Source organism: Bactrocera latifrons, unplaced genomic scaffold, assembly GCF_001853355.1.
Source record: "Bactrocera latifrons isolate USDA-ARS-PBARC rearing strain unplaced genomic scaffold, ASM185335v1 scaffold_9, whole genome shotgun sequence".
NCBI classification, from domain to species: domain Eukaryota; kingdom Metazoa; phylum Arthropoda; class Insecta; order Diptera; family Tephritidae; genus Bactrocera; species Bactrocera latifrons.
In genome coordinates this window covers 258,638-278,722 of record NW_017537600.1, presented here as the reverse complement: position 1 = coordinate 278,722, position 20,085 = coordinate 258,638, and the positions used below count along the sequence as shown (strand labels likewise).

At 33.3% G+C, this 20,085-nt stretch overlaps 1 protein-coding gene across 1 annotated transcript; it reads right to left on the bottom strand.

Annotated features, from left to right (window-relative positions):
• Positions 1 to 360: 360 nt before the first annotated feature.
• LOC108977477 (protein teashirt) lies at positions 361 to 14,080 on the bottom strand (the record flags this gene model as incomplete). Its single annotated transcript, XM_018947177.1, is given in 2 exon segments — positions 361 to 3,550; positions 13,595 to 14,080. Coding segments are annotated over 2 exon segments (2,991 nt in total). The 3' UTR covers positions 361 to 612.
• Positions 14,081 to 20,085: the final 6,005 nt, after the last annotated feature.

Below are 20,085 nucleotides of genomic sequence, written 5' to 3'. Positions count from 1 at the left end.
GCACACGGTGAGTACTCCCGAGCTGCTGCAACAAAAAGTCGACGATCACAGCATAACTAAGTTTTCGTTTGCCCACACAGGAGCCCGCCCATAATACGCGTTTGGACTCATTTACGTACTTTTCGCACTCTCTCTCCCATTAAATTTCTTTTTCTCTCCGTCTATATTTCTCGCACTCGTTTTGTTTTCTTCGCATTGTAGACGCATTCCTCAAAGCAGCGTTCAAACTTTTTTTTGAAGAATCGAATAGAACCTTCTTGGAGTCTTTGTTATCTCACCATATCCCACTCTTCGTTTTTAGTTTGAAGCAGTGCTGTGGAAAGTCGCGCACTCAGATATTTTTCTTTTTTTTGGAATTTTTTTATTTATTTATTTTTTTTTTTTTTTGTAGTTTTTTTAAATATTTTTTTATTTGATTTATTTTTATCCGACTTCCGCATCACGTAAAGCTTTTTATAGCGGAGTGCGGCTTGTAAAAAGCATTCGGACAAGACGCGTCCGCAGCGCGCCACTCGTACACAAAAAAGCCCAACACCCAGGGCGTCAGGTGGCAAACAAAAAATTTTTGAAATCTGTTTCTCTCTCGCGAGACGAAAAACAAAAGGCTGAGATTTAAGCGGTTTTCTCTTTTTTTATGCAAAATTGACGTAAAGCAGCAAGCGAATTTGAGGTGGTGAGATTTTCCGGTGAATCGATTTTATTGCTTAACGACGCTGCCATTACCGATGCCTGCGAGCGGCTATTCGGTGTTGTGGTATTACTAGAGCTGCCGAGCGAGTCGAACATGGAGGAGAGTGCATTCAACGAATCGCTCGGATATTTCTTCTCACCATCGTACGATTTAATACTGGATGCTGGCGATTTTGGTGTAATGGAACGATGACTATCGGTGGGGCTGCGCGGTGCAAGCGCCTTATTCATTAAGGGACTAATAGCACCTACCGATTTGGTGGGTGTAACACTACGCTCTTTGTTGTTATTATTATTATTGTTGTTGTTGGTAATTGAAAAATCAGCGCCATTGGCAACATGTTGCATAGCTGAGTCGTTGGCGCTGCCATTTTGTGGGCTTTCATTGACACGCTCTTCCTCCTCAATCTCAGACTTGATCTCCATTTTGATTTGTGGTGCTTGTTCCATCATGACGTCACCATGCTCGGACTTTGGTTTGTGTGACTCGTGCTCACGTTTGATTTCAGCTGATTTTGGTTCCATGCAGCTCAGCATTTCGTTGGATTGTGGCTTCTCTGGTGTGGACACATCCATCTTTCTTGCCTCAACATGTGTTTCGGCGCTGCACTCACTGCCGCTGCGTTCGCTGCTCGTATAACGGTAATGCTGATAGTATGGATCTGATGTATCGATGAGCGGCTTATTGTAGTCTACAGTCTCGTCGATGCCCAGCCGCTTGAGTATGCTCGAGGCAACGGGTGAGGTGTTCTTAGTCGATGAATTTGATGGACTTGTGGCTGGTAAGCTGGCATGACGCGGTGGCGTATCAAAACTGGTCGTGAACATCTGTTCAATGGCGCTAAGCACTGACGAAGAGCCGGCTGACGATTTTGTAGCGCCATTTTTCGGCTCCAAATCCGGTGACTTAGTTTTATTCAATAAACCGCTTACATTCAAGCCAGCCTTAGCAGCCTCATCGTCGGTCACCTTTACGCCCGTAATATATTGGCGCATGCGTTCGGCAAATAGCGCAGCATCCGATTTGTCATTACCCGGTCCGATGCCGGTGCCCTCGAGTGGCATGCGTTTGGCATTTTCATAGGTTCTCTGCATCTTGGCCTCCATGCTTTCGGCTGCATCATTTTGTGCGCCCTTCATTTCGAGCAACTTACGCACGGGTAGCGACTTCTCGCGCTTCTTGGGTGCCGGACGCTTGCGACCGCCAGCGCTACCGGCCATGGACTGCATCAACGGTTCGGCATAATGGTTATTCTTGGCCATGTGATTACTGAGATCGCCTAACGAATTGAACGCTTTATCGCATACTTTACAAGTCAACACAGCGCTGAGTGTGCGACTCTCCTCCGAGCTCAAACTGTTGTGACCATCCTTGGAATCGCCGCCACCGGATGATTTCATTGAGATCGTTTGCTCTTGTGACAAAATGTTTGTGTAATGCTGTGTCTCCTGCATGTGCTTGGTCATCTCGCCCAGCGAACGGAAACTTTCGCCACAACGCATACATTTCAAGATTTGCATGGCCTGCTCTACACCCTTACCCAGCCATACATTCTGACCGCGCACCAATTTACGCGGCAGCGGTGTTGGCGGATCGCCACGATATTGGAATGCATTTTTGGCCGCTGCGGAGGGTGTGGAAGACGAGTTTGATTGCGAGCCGCCACCACTATTCGGAGGCTTACGTAGGTTGTGCGAGTGGTGCTGACCGCTGTTCGCCTGTGGCGGCGGTGGCTGATGGTGACGATCGGTGTTGGGTAGATTGCCGAAAGGTGGCACATTGACACCACAGTGTTTGCTGTCCTTCATGTGCGTAGTGAGCGCTTCCAGCGTGGAGAAACTCTGCTTGCACCAAACACAACGGAAAACCGAACTGGCCACACCCTTATTTTGCCAATGCGATTGCCAGATGTTGTGTCGCGCCTTGGACATGCCTTCGGTGGAGGCGGTCAGTGTTGTGGAATTTTGTGTGTTGACGGAAGCGGCAGAAGTGGGTGGCGGCACGGCAGCAACTGGTGTTGTGGGTGTGCTCGATGACGAACGCGAAGACTTCTCTTTACGCGGTCCCTTTACAATATCAGACATTTTCTCTAACGGATCCACGACTAAATCATTCTTGCCATTCCAATCCGGAAATTGTCCGGTGCGAAAGATATTTGCCGCGGCCACAGCTGCCAAATATGGATTGACTGCGGGCAATAGCGGTGCTGCGGGCACCGTTGGCGGTGGCGCAACCAATGGTGGACTATCGGTTTTGAAAATTTTCTTAACTTGTATCTGTCCGATAGTGGAGTCGGGTTCATGATCGCCATCTGCCGAACGCTTACGCGTACCTACTGATAGATCAAGTGGATTATTAGCATCGTTGGCTTCCTCATCCTCGTCGTCCTCCTCGGATGGTGGCGGATCCGCAGAGGCGGCACGACTGAAGAGATTTGTGCGAAAGTCTAAAGCCTCTGAATTGTTGCTCGAAGCGGTGGGTGATGCCTGCGGCGGTAACTTGAATGGTGCTGGCGCATCGGCTGGTAATGGCAGCTGAAAACGGTGACCGGCAGCCGGACCCAATGGAAAGCCATATTGCTGTGCGGCGGCTGCAACCATTTGCAGATATGCCTCCATTGATGGTGGCTGTGCGGGCAGATTCTGAGGTACAGCTGGGAATGTAGCAGACATGGAGGGTGGCAAGGGTAACATGCCGGCGCTTACAGCAGCTGCTGCAGCCGCGGCAGCATTAGCAGCGACAGCGCTGGCATTTTCTCGGCTATCGCGACCATTCTCCGAGGAGTTGGAATCGTGTGAGGGACAACGCTCGCTTGAGTTGGCCGACTCTGTGGAACGTGGACGTGCTGTCGGCAAGGCGCTGCAAGGAGAAGGAAAACAAAGATTTTATAATGTGTTTAATTAGAAAAAACTATATTTTCATAAAAACTATTTTTTGTATCATAATATTTTAAATTTAGCATTTTTAGATGCTTATCAGATTTTATAAGCTTATCACGATATTTTTAACAGCTTAAAAAGACCGTCTGAGGCCTTAGAAAGTATATAATTGATCTATGTGACGAGCTGAGTCGTTTTAGCCAGCTCCATTTGTCCGTTTATATATACGCGTAAAAGATGCTCTCTTGAAATTTTGCACACCTCCTTTTCTCTTCAATGCGCTATTCATCTGTCGGAACCGTCTATATCGGACCACTATAGCATATAGTTGTCATACAAACTGAACGATCAAAACTAAGTCGTTGTATGGAGAACTTATTTATTTGGCAAGATATATTTACGCAATTTTGCACAGGTTATTGCATGTACCAACTGTATAATTTGAGAATATATTTTAAAGATCGGACTACTATAGCTTACAGCTCCCATACAAACTGATCGATAAAACTCAAATCCTTTTATTGAAAACTCTTAAATGTCGAAAGATGTGTTCTCGAAATTGTGTACAGATAATTTTTGAAGACAGGGCTACAACCTTTGTCGAGATTGTTCAGAACGGTTTACTATAACATATAGCTGTCATACAAACTGACCGATCAAAATTCAGTGGTTGTATGAAGAACTTTTTTAATTGTTAAGATAACTTTATGAAATTTGCCACATATTATTTTCTAAGGTAATTCTATAATCTCCAAATTTACTGTGCAGGTCGGACTACTGTAACTTATAGCTGCCATATAAGCTAACCGATCCAACCAAAGTCCTTGTATAGAAAATTTTTTAATGACACGGAATATCTTCCTAAAATTTTGCGCAGATAATTTTCCATATCAGTGCTATAACCTCCGCACATATTGTTCAGATCAGGTCATTATAGCATATAGCTGTCATATAAACTGAACTAAACTGATTAATCACTTACTTTTTAATGCTTTTCAACAAAAGTCTGTGCTTGCATATAAAAAAATTAGACCACGAATGCGTTATTAATGATCACACTAATATATATGTTTTTATTTATACATAAAAACATATGTACATATATACATACAAATATATATGGTATGTCCACCTTATCGCATAACCAATCTGAGTTTATTAGCCTGCTGTTTAAATCTGTTGTAATCGTTCATTGCGTTGATACGCTCGACGAAATCAATTTAGTTGATTTCAACAGTGTTTTATTGAAATTTATTAACCGACTGTCAGCATTTCGCGCTTTCACGAGCAAACAAATCAAAATGCCACAAATCAAATCATATGTGATGACTGCGCTTAAGCCAACATTTTTTATTGGTTGCAGGGACGGCATGTATGGGACGATGATGACGCGCCAACAAAAATGCATGAAAATGATAATAGAACTGTGTTGGAATGTATGTGTGTGTGCTTATATATTTATTATTTTTTTATTTATGTATATTTATATATATAATTGAATGTCAAAGCATAAAAGCAGAAAATTTTCATAAGAAAAAATATTTTGTATGCATATATGTATATACTTAAATATAAATACACTAAATAATATTTTAATCCAGTGCTTTCAAAATGATATCTTAAGATACACTACAAAAGCTGCGTCCTCTCATTAAAAGAATTGCATTCAGCTTCGTTTTGTTTTAAGGCAAAAGTTTCCTATTAAACATAAGCCACACATACAAATATACAAACAAGTAGTGCACCTAAAATAACCAACTAACTGTAATACATGTTTATTAATATATAAGTATATACATATATTCGTACATATATGTATATGCATATATGTTTGTATAATATATGCCACAAACATCGAGCTGATTGCCTTGATTCGTTTGGCGTTGAAGAATGACTTCGTTATTTACAGCCAGAGCCGTTTGTGGCTTTCACTCCGCCTTTCAACGCCAACCCCCGCCCCTGTTGGTTGTCAAGCCCGCTAACCGGCCAGTCAGCCATTCGTTCGCTTCGATTGCGCTATGTGTCTCGAATATCTTTCACTCGCTCAAATAATTATCCAGCCTCATTCATTCTGGTGGCATAAATTTCACATACAAACAACACACACATCCATAAATATGTATATGTCAATTTGTACACGCTCAAATCGATGAATTCGAGCGGCGTCAGGCAGCGCATTGTGCAAATGTACGCGCCACAGCTGGTGTTTTCTCGCTATTTAAATGTTTTGTGCATAAATTATGAGCAAGAAAAAAAGCGCTGCGTGAGCATAGAATTGATGTGTGGAAGACGAAAAGGCATACAAAGTTGTGGTAGGTATGTAGGTACATAGGTACATATGTGCAGCGAATTTTTATTGTTGCTGATAAATAAAGCAAATGTACTAATCGAGTTTTTGTTGTAATTTATGCTGCTTATCTTTCAATGCCTTTTAATAAAATGGATATTAACTATTTAGATAAAATCGGTAGTAGCGTATGCGGGGAGATTTATAATGATGGAAATTTGATAATTAATAAATAGTACTTTCACTGTTTATATGTTTATATATGTGGTGAACTGAACTGCATAATATGGTTGTGAGTTATAGCGTTGGCTTGGACAACAATTTTTGTAGAATTGAAGTGAAGATCTTGTCAAATAAAGTTTTCGATACAACCATTTGATTTTTAGCAGTCTTTTTGTATGGTAGCTATATGTTACAGTGGTCCGATCTGCACAAAATGCTCGAAGATGTAATGTTGTCATAAGCAATCAACTATGCTAAATTTTCTGAAAATATCTTCTTAAATTACAAATTTGTCCATACAAGGATATTTTTTGGATCGAACAGTTTGTACGGCAGCTATATGCTATAGTAGTCCGATCTAAACAATTCATTCGCAGATTATAGCATTGGATTGAGAAATAAAATGAGTAAAATTTCTTTAATATATCTCATCAAATAAAAAAATTTTCCGTACAAGAACTTGATTGTGATCATCCAGTTTGTACGGCAGCTATATGCTATAGTAGTCCGATCTAGAAAACTTCTTCAAATATTAAGGCATTGGCTCGAAAACTAACACGTTTCAAATTTCATGAAGATATCTCGTCAAAAAAATTTTTTTCTCATACAATAACTTAATTTGGTACGTTCAGTTTATATGACAGCTATATGCTACAGTAGGCCGATCTGGAAAATTTAATCAAACGTTATAACGTTGCCTTGGGAATTTATCTGTGCCAAATTTCAGATGGATATCTCAAAAACTGGGAGACTAGTTCACGTAGATACAGATGGTCAAGGAGACAAAATCGACTCAGCAAGTCATCCATTGTATATATACTGTGCATTCTGATCATTCATATAGTATATATGTATATACTTTATAGATACCCTACGCTTGCTTATGGATGCTACAATTTTCTTGGGTAATTTAATATATACTATTGAGGATCTAATTGCAGGAGCTTCATAATAATAGTAAATAAACAGAAATTATTATATATTATATTAGACTCATTATAAGAAAGTTTTCGTAACAACCAATTCTTTGTTATATCTATTGTTTAGAAAGATATATATTATATTTTGGAACGCTTTGAGCATGTAAGCCTCTAAACGAGAAATATAGTGTGAAAACGTGAAATATGTCTCCACTATATGTCTGATCCCAAAGGCTTCACTTAAACCATTCGAAATTAGGCTGGCTATTCTCTTATGCGACTGTGAATCAAGATTTATTATTCAAGAACTCAATAAATTTAATGAACTTCTTGAGCTTTTCCCACTCTAGGTACTAAATTTTGCTCTACTCCGCAAAAAAATATAAAAACAAGAAAAGAAAGAAAAAAGTTAGAAATGAGCTCCGAAAACTTATTTATATGGTTTAAAAATCTATTTATGGGCTCCGAAATAGTAAAAGTGATTTCACTATAACTCTAAAACTGAAGTATGTGAAAGATGATATGCGCTACACAAAATGTGGCTTGGCAAAGTGCGTCGCGTCAAGCCAACAAAACTAAATTTTCTTAAAAAGTGTTTATAATGATAATCTTCAAACAAAAAAAAAAAAAGTTTTCATATAAGGTTATAAATAGTTTTAATAAAAAGTAACTAAAAGTTGTGAGTTAACAAGTTAAAGTGCATATTATAATAAATTGTAGATATAATATGGCTAGCAAAGCCTTTCTAATGCTTTAAGTATCATACAGAACGACCGGACGCACGAAAAAAAACAGGCTGTTATTGTTCTATATTGTATTTTGAGCTACTGCACACTCTTCTAAAATAAAAAGTTGAGACGACTCGTCACGCTGTATATAGACTATAGATAGTATATAAGTCTAGAGTCTCCGACGTTTCCTTTTGGTACATAATATATTTAGGTTTGCAAGGTATACTCGTAAATATATAGTACATACATATCGTCATCTAAAATGCAACAACGTAATATCAAACAAATCGAAAAAAAATTTGGCATTGCTTACGATTCACTAAAAAATATTACATATGCGTTGCATAAAATTTTCAGTTTCAGTGGTTAGATTTAACCAATGTGTAACCAATACATAAGTAATATATAACCAATATATAACTAATGTATAACCAATATATAACCATTTTATAACCAAAACTCCAATTTTGTTTGCCTATGAATGGTTTCATTTACGTATACATATTATGTAGCATAAAATGTTCAGCTTACGCCATCAGATATAACCACTATATAACCAATATAACTAATATATAACCATTACATAACCAATTATAACCAAAACTTAAATGTTGCTTCAAAATAAGTGGTTTCTATTATATCATTTCCTTTGCCGGTAAACTTTTGAAAAGTGCAGTTACGTTATTTTGCATTTTAGGTGACAATATATATTTTTTTTTTTTTGTTCCGAAATTTATCATAAGCCAGTCAGAACTTCAGATATATATATTTTTTTAGATATATCTCATACAATTAAGGACCACTAGTCTTAGCGAAATAAGCTCTTAATGTGAATTCTATAAAAAACAGAGTATACTTATTGTATTGTTTCGCTTCAACCTTGTCTTCAAAAAAAGTGTTAATTCTAGTAAATATGCCATAATTTTAAACAAGCTGCACTTGATTAAATAAACTTGATTATTAATTAAACTTTGAGTTTAGCACTTAGTACTTGACAAACCTTTGATTATCACAACACGGCTCAATCAAAGGTGAAAATTTATAGATCAGTTCAGAAACCAAAAATAAAAACTCAACTATTTTCCTATTTCAGCGGCATAAAAAGCACGCGCTTTATCACTCATTTCCTTTACAAACCAAATTAATGATACTACACAAGTGAGCATACAAAATCACGCAATTGTACTGAAGCAATATAACAAATCTATAATTTCTAAAAAATATATATTAATTATTATAATATTTTTTTTTTCTGTACTCGCACCAATTCACATCCGACTTTATATCTGCGACTTGCAGCACTTTTAATTAAATAGCATAGTACTCGGACGCCATTACGTCAGATTTGATTGTCACCGCTAATTTATGACATCCACCGGACGCATCTATTTTCATGTCTATTCAACACTCAATGCCTCGATTTGTTAACTATTTTCTCTATAAAATACTCACTGTCACTTGGACATCATTGTTAAACAATTATTTATCAACACATTATGATCTACACACAAATCATGTTGCCAATGTAATGAGAGCAACTAAGTGAAATTACTAAGAAATTGTAGATATGTATGTGTATATATGTATATGTATAAATTTGCATAAAAATACCTTTATAAGTTTGTATGTTTGTATATCGAAAGAATTAAAATATTAATAATTTATAATGCTCATTAAGTATTGGCCAGAGCTAATATGAGTTATTGCATATGTAAAAGTAAATACATAAAGCTATATATGTATTTACAGAAACAAGAATAAATATTAACTTCGTTTGAGCCGAAGTTAGAATACCCTTCACAGGTGCATTTTTATGGCCAAAAAGGATATACAAAGATTTTCCTCTTGCTTTGGATCGCTCAGTTTGTAAGGCAGCTATGTGCTACAGTAGTCCGATCTGAAAAATTTCTAAAGCAATTGTAGCATTTTCATAAACAATAATTTGTGCCAAATTTCGTGTAGATACCTAGTCAAATAAAAAAGTTTTAATACAAAAAGTCAATTTTTTACGCTCAATTTATATGGCAGCTATATGCTATAGCACTCCGATCTAGAATATTTCTTCAAATATTTAAGCGTTGGCTTGGATAATAATTAGTACCAAATTTCATTAAGATAACTTCGCAAATAAAAAAGTTTTTCATACAAAGACTTCATTTTCATCGCTCAGTTTGATATGATATTGCAGTCCGATCTGCGAATTTTTTTCAAATATTATAGTGTTGCATTGGGAAGTAATCTGCTCGAAATTTTATGAAGTTATTTCATCATTAAAAAAACTTTCTCATACAAAGACTTAATTTTGATCGTTCAGTTTGTATGATAATATATGCTATAGTAGTAGTAGTAGTAGAGAGCGATTCCGACAAATAAACAGCTGCTTGATGACAGAAGCGATTGTGCAGAGTTTTAGAAGGATATCTCGAAACTTGATAACTATTTCGCTTATATACAGGCAAACGGTCATGGGCTAAATCGACGCAGCTCGTCATGGCGTTCTATTGTACATATACATATACTTACTATACTTTATAGGATCTCAAACGTTTAAATTTGTGTGCCACAAACATTGTGGCACAATTAGAATACCCTATTCGTGGTATAAATATACGTAATTTTTTATATATATAATTTTTCGCTCACTCTAGACACCCTGTTCTTAGCCGACTTCTATATATATGTATGTACATATGTACACCTATTAGAAAAAAACGAAAAAAAAATTGTCATGTCATTAATGGCGAGTCAAATAGATTTATTATTTTACTTCAAGTTCATAGAAGCGTTACACACACATACACACACATGCATGCATGCATGCAATCTACTTGACCAATTAATTATAGCAATGTAATGTGCACATGTAGATGCCGATAAATAGCATATACTTAAATGCATTTTTGTTGAATTGTTTTGCATGAATTCAAAGCCAGAGGCACACCAACACGCCGTTGCAATTTCTTGGTAGAAAATTGGTATTGGAAAATTTGTATAGATATGGTTTATTGATTTACTAAAAGCAGCTAGCTACTTGGTGCGTACAATAAACTATATTTTGTAGTTGCCACAAATCGCTACAATGTATGTATGTGCATATGTTTTGGAGCGCAACTGCCGGCCGTAATATCACTCATAATCGGTTTTATTTACAAATTTTGTTGAATTTATTGTAATGTTATATAAAAATTTATGTTTTTGAAAAAAATTATGTTTTTATATAACAAATATATGTTCACATGTGGATTTAGTGTGAAAAATTTAGACTAAAATGCATGAGTGGTGTGTTTTATGCTGCATTTTTCAAGCGCAGAGATTTAGGTATTGATTTTCAATAGGTGTTTTAAATACTACAACAGATACATATTGTTTAGATGAAGGTCTAATACTTTACATTCATTATTGCTCGTATTTTTATGTAAATAAAAAATTTTTCATGAAATAAAATACTTAAAAATTTCTTGAAAAAAATATTTTTTCTACTTTTCAGTACTTTTATCAATATGTAATGCTATATGATATAGCTGATGTTCTTTTTTCCAGTTGAAAAAATTTCAAACATACATATCGTCACCTGGAAAGCAAAGAATCACATCACTTTTCTTAAGTTTGATGGATAAAGAAAAACTGTATAATGAAATCATTCATATTGAAGCTTAATTTTTTCTTTGTTGTGGTTATAAAAAGCTTACATATTGGTTATATCTGATAGCGGAAGCTTAAAATTCTATACATAATGTAATATAAAACCATGCATATTAAAGCAAACTTTTGAGGTTTGGTTAAAAAAAGTTATAGATTGGTTATATCTGACAGCAGAAGCAGGAAATTTTATGCTATGTATATGTACATATGTAATAATGCTTGTTGTAATTTTTTATTTATTTTTAATTTTTTTTTGATTCCTTTGTTTTGTTGAAACGTTGCTTTGCACTTTAGCTGACGATATATTGATATATTGTTTAAAAATTACTTGCAAACATAAAAATATTTTTTTTTTCACTTCCAATATTTTTCTAAATGTGAAGTTTTTAGAATTCGAATATTATACATTTTCAAATATATTTTAATTTTTCTTCAATTTTTTAAATTCGAATTTTCCATTTTTTTCATTTAAAGATAATTATTTTTGTCTTGAAAACATTCGAAAAGAAAAAATCTCAAGACTTGGAAATTTCAAAAAATTATTTTAAAAACCTTTGCAAAACAGACTTAAATCTTTAAAAACCACAAATATTAGTACTAGAGATAGTTAAAGGCACATACTTAAGTATCGACACAAAATAAAGTTTACTAAAGGAACTTGGCCTTTAAAAGCACTTACTAAAGCCTGGACACAAAAAATGGCGTTTAAGGCTAATTAAAGGATTCTGACTCTATATCGTGATATACATATACATTTTTGGATTATTTCAAAATATGTTTCGAGCAATTAAATTACGGACTAAAATTTCTAAACTGAACAAAATAAATTTTTTTCAGTTTATCTATATTAAAGCAAAACTGATTTTACACTTTCCAGTTAAGCCTAAGTGGTCTCTCTGTAGCTCTAAACTAAACTAAAAAATTGCATTCTGATCAAAATACCTCTGAGAATCGGCTGAGATCACTGTATGTGTTCCTTCAAGCTGTGCTAATTTATTAAATCGCCTGTGTTCATAAGAACTCTGCTCAAAACCACCAATATGAATTCAGATTTCAATTAGATATACTTGCATAGACAATGCTTACACTTAGATATACTGTTGGGTTTACATAATTTTTCCTTGGGATTGGTTACTTTAATATGTAATCTTTACAATGGTATGTTTCACCCTTAACTCACCCTTTGTATGGAAATTAATTCTTATGTTCAGTGCTTTTTGACACTAAATATAACAATAAGCCACAGGTGTTACATATGTATTTCATTTCAGCTACATAACGTAAAAGTTGTAGAACTGTTTGCTATAAGTTTTGGACATACTCTTTTAAGGTTTCTAAAATAATTTCTTAACCTTTCGAACTATGAATGACAGAATTCATAATTATGAAATGTTTTGTATAAAATGGCTTAACCCTTTAAATTTCCCAATTTTTTTATTGAGCTGTTGTCAGTATGCATAACAAATGGGTGGTGGTTGCTTTTATTAATTAATTTTTGTTTTTTTTGCATAATTACGCCTGGAAATCAAGACTTGAAAATTAAAGGAAAATTGTTGTAACTATACGTCATCTGTCAGTCAATAGAATAACGAGGACAGTTTGCTGAATTAATTTCATATATAAAATGAACCATTGAATATGTCGCTTGAAGCAACGAATTTATCTTTCCAATTATATTTAATTTATATATATTATATTCGACTGGACAAATCTGCTTGTCAACTTGTTATTGTTAAGCGTCAAAAAACAGTCCCTATATAATTTTGAGATAATAATTGATAGATTGTTGACAGTCTGGTTGACGGTTGACAGAACTTATAAATTTCCGGATATATTACGGTTATGTCATGGGAATAGCTCGATATATCTAGTGATCTATCCTCTAGTGGCATATTTGTGCGCATTTGACTGTTTCTAAAAAATTAGTCTGAATTTTGAACTTTGAGACCGCTCGAATTTTACAAAAATTGATTTTTGTTCGCTTAAAGGTTTCCCAAGCTAATTCTCATGCAACGTATCTATTGAAAATTTTCACTATATTAAGTAAAGAAAGCTTCTGTGTGGCAGCGATAAGCCACTGGAAAACTCGTATATCTTCACGCTTTTTTTATAGCTTTATTACAGCCAAAACTCTTGTCCAATTTGCTGCTCAATATATAATTAGCTGTATCACAATATATTCTTTCTACTTCACTATTATCAATTGCTTTTGTTAAACTTACCCAGCGTTGAGCGCCTGCCGGTAGATCTCAAGCATGAGCGCTTCGTGCAACATATTTATATTTTGCTGAATTTTGGCGGTATTTTGGCGACAAATTCTCGTTGGCAAAACACTTGGCTGCGCTAACTTAATGTTTATTTAATTAAGCTTAATTTTTTTGTAAATTTTTTTTTTTTTTTTTGGATTTCACAATCGAAATATAACAATTTGGCTGGTGGCGGAGAATTTCGTGGAGGGGTTTTTGAGACGAAAGTAGTTTTTATGGATTTTATGGTAAATTTTTTGATTTTTCTGCACTTATTGGCTATAAGAGTGTTGCCAATTTCTTGTTTGACTGTTTACAATTTATTTTATGGAATTTTTTCAAACTTTAAATACTTTTATTTGTATGTTTGTGGCCTTGTTGTATGTTTTTTAAAATTATTTTTAATTTTTTGCTTAATTATTATAAATTTTTTGCTTGAAATTTTTAATTTTTTATTATTATCTTTAATTTTTTGTTTAATTATTTTTAATTTTTTGTTAATTATCTGTAATTTTTTTGTTTATTTTTAATTTTTATAAACGTATACACTTTTGCTCTCGAGTTTTTTGTTTTTATTTTTGTAGTAAATTTGCATTTATTTGCATAAATATTTATTTGTTGTTGCCTGGCTTTGAAATTTAATTTTTTTTTGTGAAGTTTTAAGTAAAATAAACTACTTAAATTTGTAATTTTTTTCGTAGTTTTTTGTATTTTAATTTTATTTTTGCATTAATGTAATTAAAATAGCTTTGTTCTTGCAGTAGGTGTAGATTTTTTATTAGCTTAAATATTTTTGTGTTTATTTCATATAAGTAAATATTTTAATATTTGTATTTAATTAAATTAATTAATTGCATGGATTCGTATACATTGGGTTGTTTGTTTTGTAACTTTAAAGGGGCTTTAGTGTACTACATTTAAGTTGTTTTGGTGTTTCAAACGTCACGGCGTTTAAACAGTTATTTTTTTTTTTTAAATTTTTTGTGTTGTTGTAATTTTTTCAAGTATTTTACATAAATATTTTTGCACTATTTTTAAACAATTAGCGTTTGTTGACTCGAAAAAATCTCGTTTTTTCACATTACTAATAATTATAATTATTTTTTTAATACGTTTTGTAGATTTTTTTACTTTTAAATAGTATTTTTTATTATTGTTGTTGCATTTACGTATACTTTGTTGAACAGGTTCTGCAGTTTTGTGCTACATTTTCCGCTTTCGCTTCAATTGCTGAATTTTCAACGCGCTCCAGCAGGCTTTAGCATTAATTTTAGTTGGTTTTAAGTATATATTTGTTGTTGTTATTTTAGTAAGTTTTGCATTTATCAGTCTTTAAGTATTCGCACGCTTTGACATGCCGCCTACTACACACATATGTATGTATGTGGCATTTGCTGTTGTAGTTGTTGTTGCTATTGTTGTTGTACGCTAATGTCGTATAACGGCCAGTAACGCTGCCTTTTCAAACTTTTTATGAGAAAAAATCGAAGAAAATTAATTTTTAATTAAAATAAATTATGCGCACTGACTAGATGTGTTTTTGCACTATATAGTTGTTGTTGTTATTTTTATTTAATTGCTGCTGTTAATTTCAGTAGGGAACGCGCTGCTGTTATTGTTATTTTTTTTTTAATTTTTATTAAAATTTTTATTAATTATTTTTGAAAATTTATTAATTATTTTTTAATTTTCATTAATTATTTTTTATTTTTATTAATTTTTTTCGAATTTCATAAATTATTTTTAATTTACATTAATTTTTTTAGATTAATTATTTTTTCATATCACACTTTGCGAGTTTCCATTGACGCGCGTCACTTATATACGCTTTAACTGCACTTTTAGCTGTCACAATTTCATTGATGTATATTTATTATTACAACTTGCTACTCAACTGCCAATTGTGCTAGTTGGTAGTTCGCAAAGAAGAAAAATTCCCAGTTAATACGCCGCGTACATGTATCGCGTTCAAGCGCTACTCGATTTCTCTGTCGTTGCCCGTTTGAGAGTCGAACAGCGAATGTCGTCACGTCGTCTTCACGCTACGCTCCGTAGCCTGCTTGCCTGATTGTGTGCTGTCAGTGCTCATAACAGAGCGCTTTACTGCTGGCTGACTGTTTACTTGCCCGAGTGCGGATGATGCGAATTGGCTACGACGACGACGACTGGACTGACTGCCGCAATTGACTGCGCTTACTTGCTAGCTGGACTGCGGCGACGTTGTGTGTGCGTGACGTTGCGCAGAGCGACGCGCGTTGTGCGGCGCGCTGCCACATTGTGTTCGTCTGCTCATCAACATATTGATTGAGAGGAATACTGTGCGCCTGTTGGCACCTATATACTACGCAGAACCAGCGTAACAAGAGCAAAAACAACAAAAACAACAATGAGCGCACACACGACAGCTGCTGTAGTAGCTGTGCTAAGCAGCGCTCGTGATGGTGTTTTGGCTCATCGCGCGTCGTCAATGCAGCCGGTTGAAAACGATTGTCATTGTGTCGTCGCAGCAGTCAACAACGCGCTGTTTATTGTTGCTCCAAACGCGCTCGCTCATTTCACGATGCGCCACACAAATGTACGTTGTAATGCAAGGAAACAGAAAAAAGTAAAATAAAACAAACAACAACAAACAGAAGTGCGTGTGTGTGGGGAGTCAAACTGTGCGATTCACTCAGCAATGTAAGTCGGCAGAGACAGCAATACTGGTAGCGCAACAATAAACAGCGCGCGTATATTTCTGATTGATCCAAAGCAAAGCAGCGTATGATAACAACAAAAAAAAAAAAAAACACAAATGCGCGTAAGCAAAGTGATTCGAAGTCGGCATTAGTAGCGCGTGGTTTGCGCTGCCTTTTTGCTTGCTTTGTGCACGTTGGGGAAGTGAGCGCGCAACAACAACATGGAGGCGGCTGGAGGAGCGCATAAATGAGCGTGACATGCTGAGCGTTTGTCAAATATATTGAACTAGTTGTTTTGGTTGTGAAGAAAAGTTATTCAAAGGCACTGCAGACCAAATGTGCGTTTAAACGACAACAACAACTATTTGGGGAAAACAAAAAGTCCAATAGAGCAACAACAAAGAATTTGCAGTTTTTTGCACAATTGTTGTTGTTGCCTTGATTTTTTAAATTTTTTTTATTTTTGTATATTTGTTTTTGTTGCTATGCTTTTTTGCACATTTTTAGTGCGTTCGTAAATATTTTTGAATGCCGCGTTTTCTAGCTGAGCTAGTGCTTCCTCACCAGCGCGACAACTGAACAGCGCGCCGCTGACGTAGCCACTTGCTTTAGCATGGCATCGTAGAATTGTTGTTGTAATTTTTGGTGTTATAATAGTAGTAGTAGTTGTTGTTTATTTTGTTGGTTTCAGGTTTTTGCTTATCGTTGTTGCTGTAGCACTATGTATTCTTCCTACACGTCGTTGTTGTATTAGTCGTTGTTTGGTTCTTGCGGTCAGTTGTAATTTGTTTTTTGTTGTTGCTGCCCTCCGTCTTTGTCAAATTTTGTGAATGGTATGTTATTTGGTGTCAAAGTTGTTGGGCGCGTGTAAAACGTTTAAAGTTGGCAACGCGCTGGCTTTTATTTCGTGAGGTCAGCGTGCGTTCAATCATTATGGTGGGGGCGCACATGTCGTGCGCTTGTGTTTGGCTTACACACATATTTGGCAGTAGGCTGTCAGTTTCGTGAATTGAGACACTGTGCTTTCAATTGCAGTTTTGCTCATTTGTTTCAAATTAAGCTTTAATTGATTTATAAAAATTAAAATTGAAGTTGCAAATTTGGAATGTTATAAAAAAATTTAAATTGTATTTATATAAGATTTTAATTGAATTTTGTAATTAAAAAAATATTATGGTTTTGTCCATTTATTTTAATTTACATAAATATTTTGAGTGTTTTTATTTGATTAGATAAATTTTTGAAGAATTTTTCTTGTTTCGGAATTTCGAATTTTTTTTTTTTAAATTATTGTTTTTCATTTAATTTATTAATTTTTGGTTAAGTATGATATATAATGGCGAAAAATAAAGTATTATTATATTATTATTATTTTTGTTTTTAAGTGTTCACTTAAATTTACTGTTTTATTTAAAAAACAAATAATATAATGTTTCTCATTAATTTTTCAGTTTTTTTTATTAATCATTATTTTTGTTTTTTGTTGTATTATTTCGTTATTTAAGCTTATAATTAATATGTATAACAGCTTATATGTAATTATAATTATTTTTGTATTTGTGTTTTTTTTCTAATAATGTTTTTTTGTGTTTCCTTTATTTTTTTTTTTACTTTTTACGTTTAATTTTTTTCTCTTATATTTTTATTTATTTGTTCAACCTTTTACTTCGAATTATGATTTTGCTCATTGCTTTTGCTCTTTCTTATATTATATATATATATTTTTCCATAAATTTTACTATATTATTAAAATTTTTTTTCCTGACTTCTAGGCTCACTTTCGCACATAACTTAAGGGTCTCCCGCCCACTGTTTTATTAATTTTGGTACAGAAACCAACAAGCAACTTTAGGAAAGCGATTTCATGTCTTTCTGGATATTTGGCTTATGAAAAAGTTTATCATATAGTTCTCCCAAAAATAATGTATGTATGTATGTATGCCTTTGGTATTTCACAATCAGTATAAAATGCATGAAATGACAGAGGTCGGTTCGGCAGTAAATTTTTTACTTGATTACTTGATTTTTATTTGATTACATAAAAATTTAAATTTTTTAAATGGTTATTAGAAAATTATTTTTTGCTATTTTATTGAAATTATTTTCATTTATTAGCTGTGCTCTCTTTGCTCTTTAATGCTATTCTTGGTTTCGGATTCTCTGCAATTTCGTGGAAAAAGTCGCAGATCATCATGATAGACAAATCTGGGAAAGACTTAACACAGCTGTCTTCCTGCAAAGCAATAAGCCCCTTATCCTATATATATTTATTATACAAAATATTTGAAAAATTGTTACTACCAAAGATGACTCCTTTCCTCTACTGGATCGAAGTCTCACATGCCGTAAACATATAGCGAGTAAAATAACTTGCATGAAGTAAAGAGCAGCAAATTCAAATCAACTTTTAAACAAAAATTCTAAACTTAGCCTATACAAATACGTTTAAAAAGAAGTGATCTATCAGTAATCTATCAACGTTCTACCAAAAAAAACTCAACAACATTCTTGTGCTTCTTTAGTTTTAAATAAGTCTAAGATTTGAATACTTATCCAATAAAAAAGAGGAGTCAATAAATAAAGAAATATTGAAAAAAATGTTATATTTTCTTTTAGTTTTAAAATAATCAAATAAATTTTACAATAAATATTATCATGTTAGAATATTTTGTATTAATTTCAATAATCTTGTTTCATTTAATTTTAGTATTATGTAATTGTATTATAGTATTTATTTGCATTGTTAATATTTCGTTTGTTCTCACAAAACAATTTTTTAATACAATATTTTAGTCATATGTGAAAAAAAGTGATTTTTCAAGTTAAAATGTGTTTATTTTTTTTATTAAATTATTTTTTTTTTTAACTTTTGTAATTTTTAATTTAATTAAATTAACTTTTTAAGTAAATTTTTTAATTTTTTTTTTAAACACAAGAAAGTTTGGCTTCCTTTTTTATATGGGCAACATTTTTCAAATTAAAATTAATTAATTTAAACTTAAATTACAATTAATTAAAAAATAGTTTTTCAAATTTAATTTTTTTTATTTAATTGAAATTGTTTTAATTACTTTTTATGCTGGAGAATTTAGCATTATTTTTTTAGCGACTTTCTTACAATACATGCCACGAACTGTATGGTAATATGAAGCCACTAAGCCTACTCAACTCACTTTGAATCTCCTTCAATAAAAATGTAATTATTTTTACTCAAATACAAATAATTAAAGAAAACATTTTCTACTCTTCTGACAGTTAATAACTTCAGAATAATTATAATAATTTTTGACATGTGATTGTCTGGCTGTATTTTGAAAATTTCCAGCTTATATTTTGAACATATATTCACTTATTAAAACAAATTACCTAATTTAATAAATTAAATTTAATTTTAATAAAATTATATTAAATTAATAAATTAAATTTAATTTTAATCTAATACATTATTACTCAGTAAACTCAATATTTTTTTATCTGTAACAAAGAATATCAGCTTTTTAGCTTTTCTTTAATTTTTCTTAATTAATCTTTAAATTTATAACCCCCTTAAGCTATCTTTTTGAATAAATATTTTTGTTTCCCCAAAAATTAAATTATAGTTTAAGTTTTCAGCATTTGAAGCGAAGTTTTTTCATTATAAAATTATATAATTTTTGTTGAAATATTATTTTGAAATTAACATTATTGATAGTATTGATATATTGTACAGTTTTTATAATTAACTTATTTTACTGCGAAAAAAAATTATTATTTCGTATTTGTCAGCAAGCGTTCAACTGGTATTTTCCA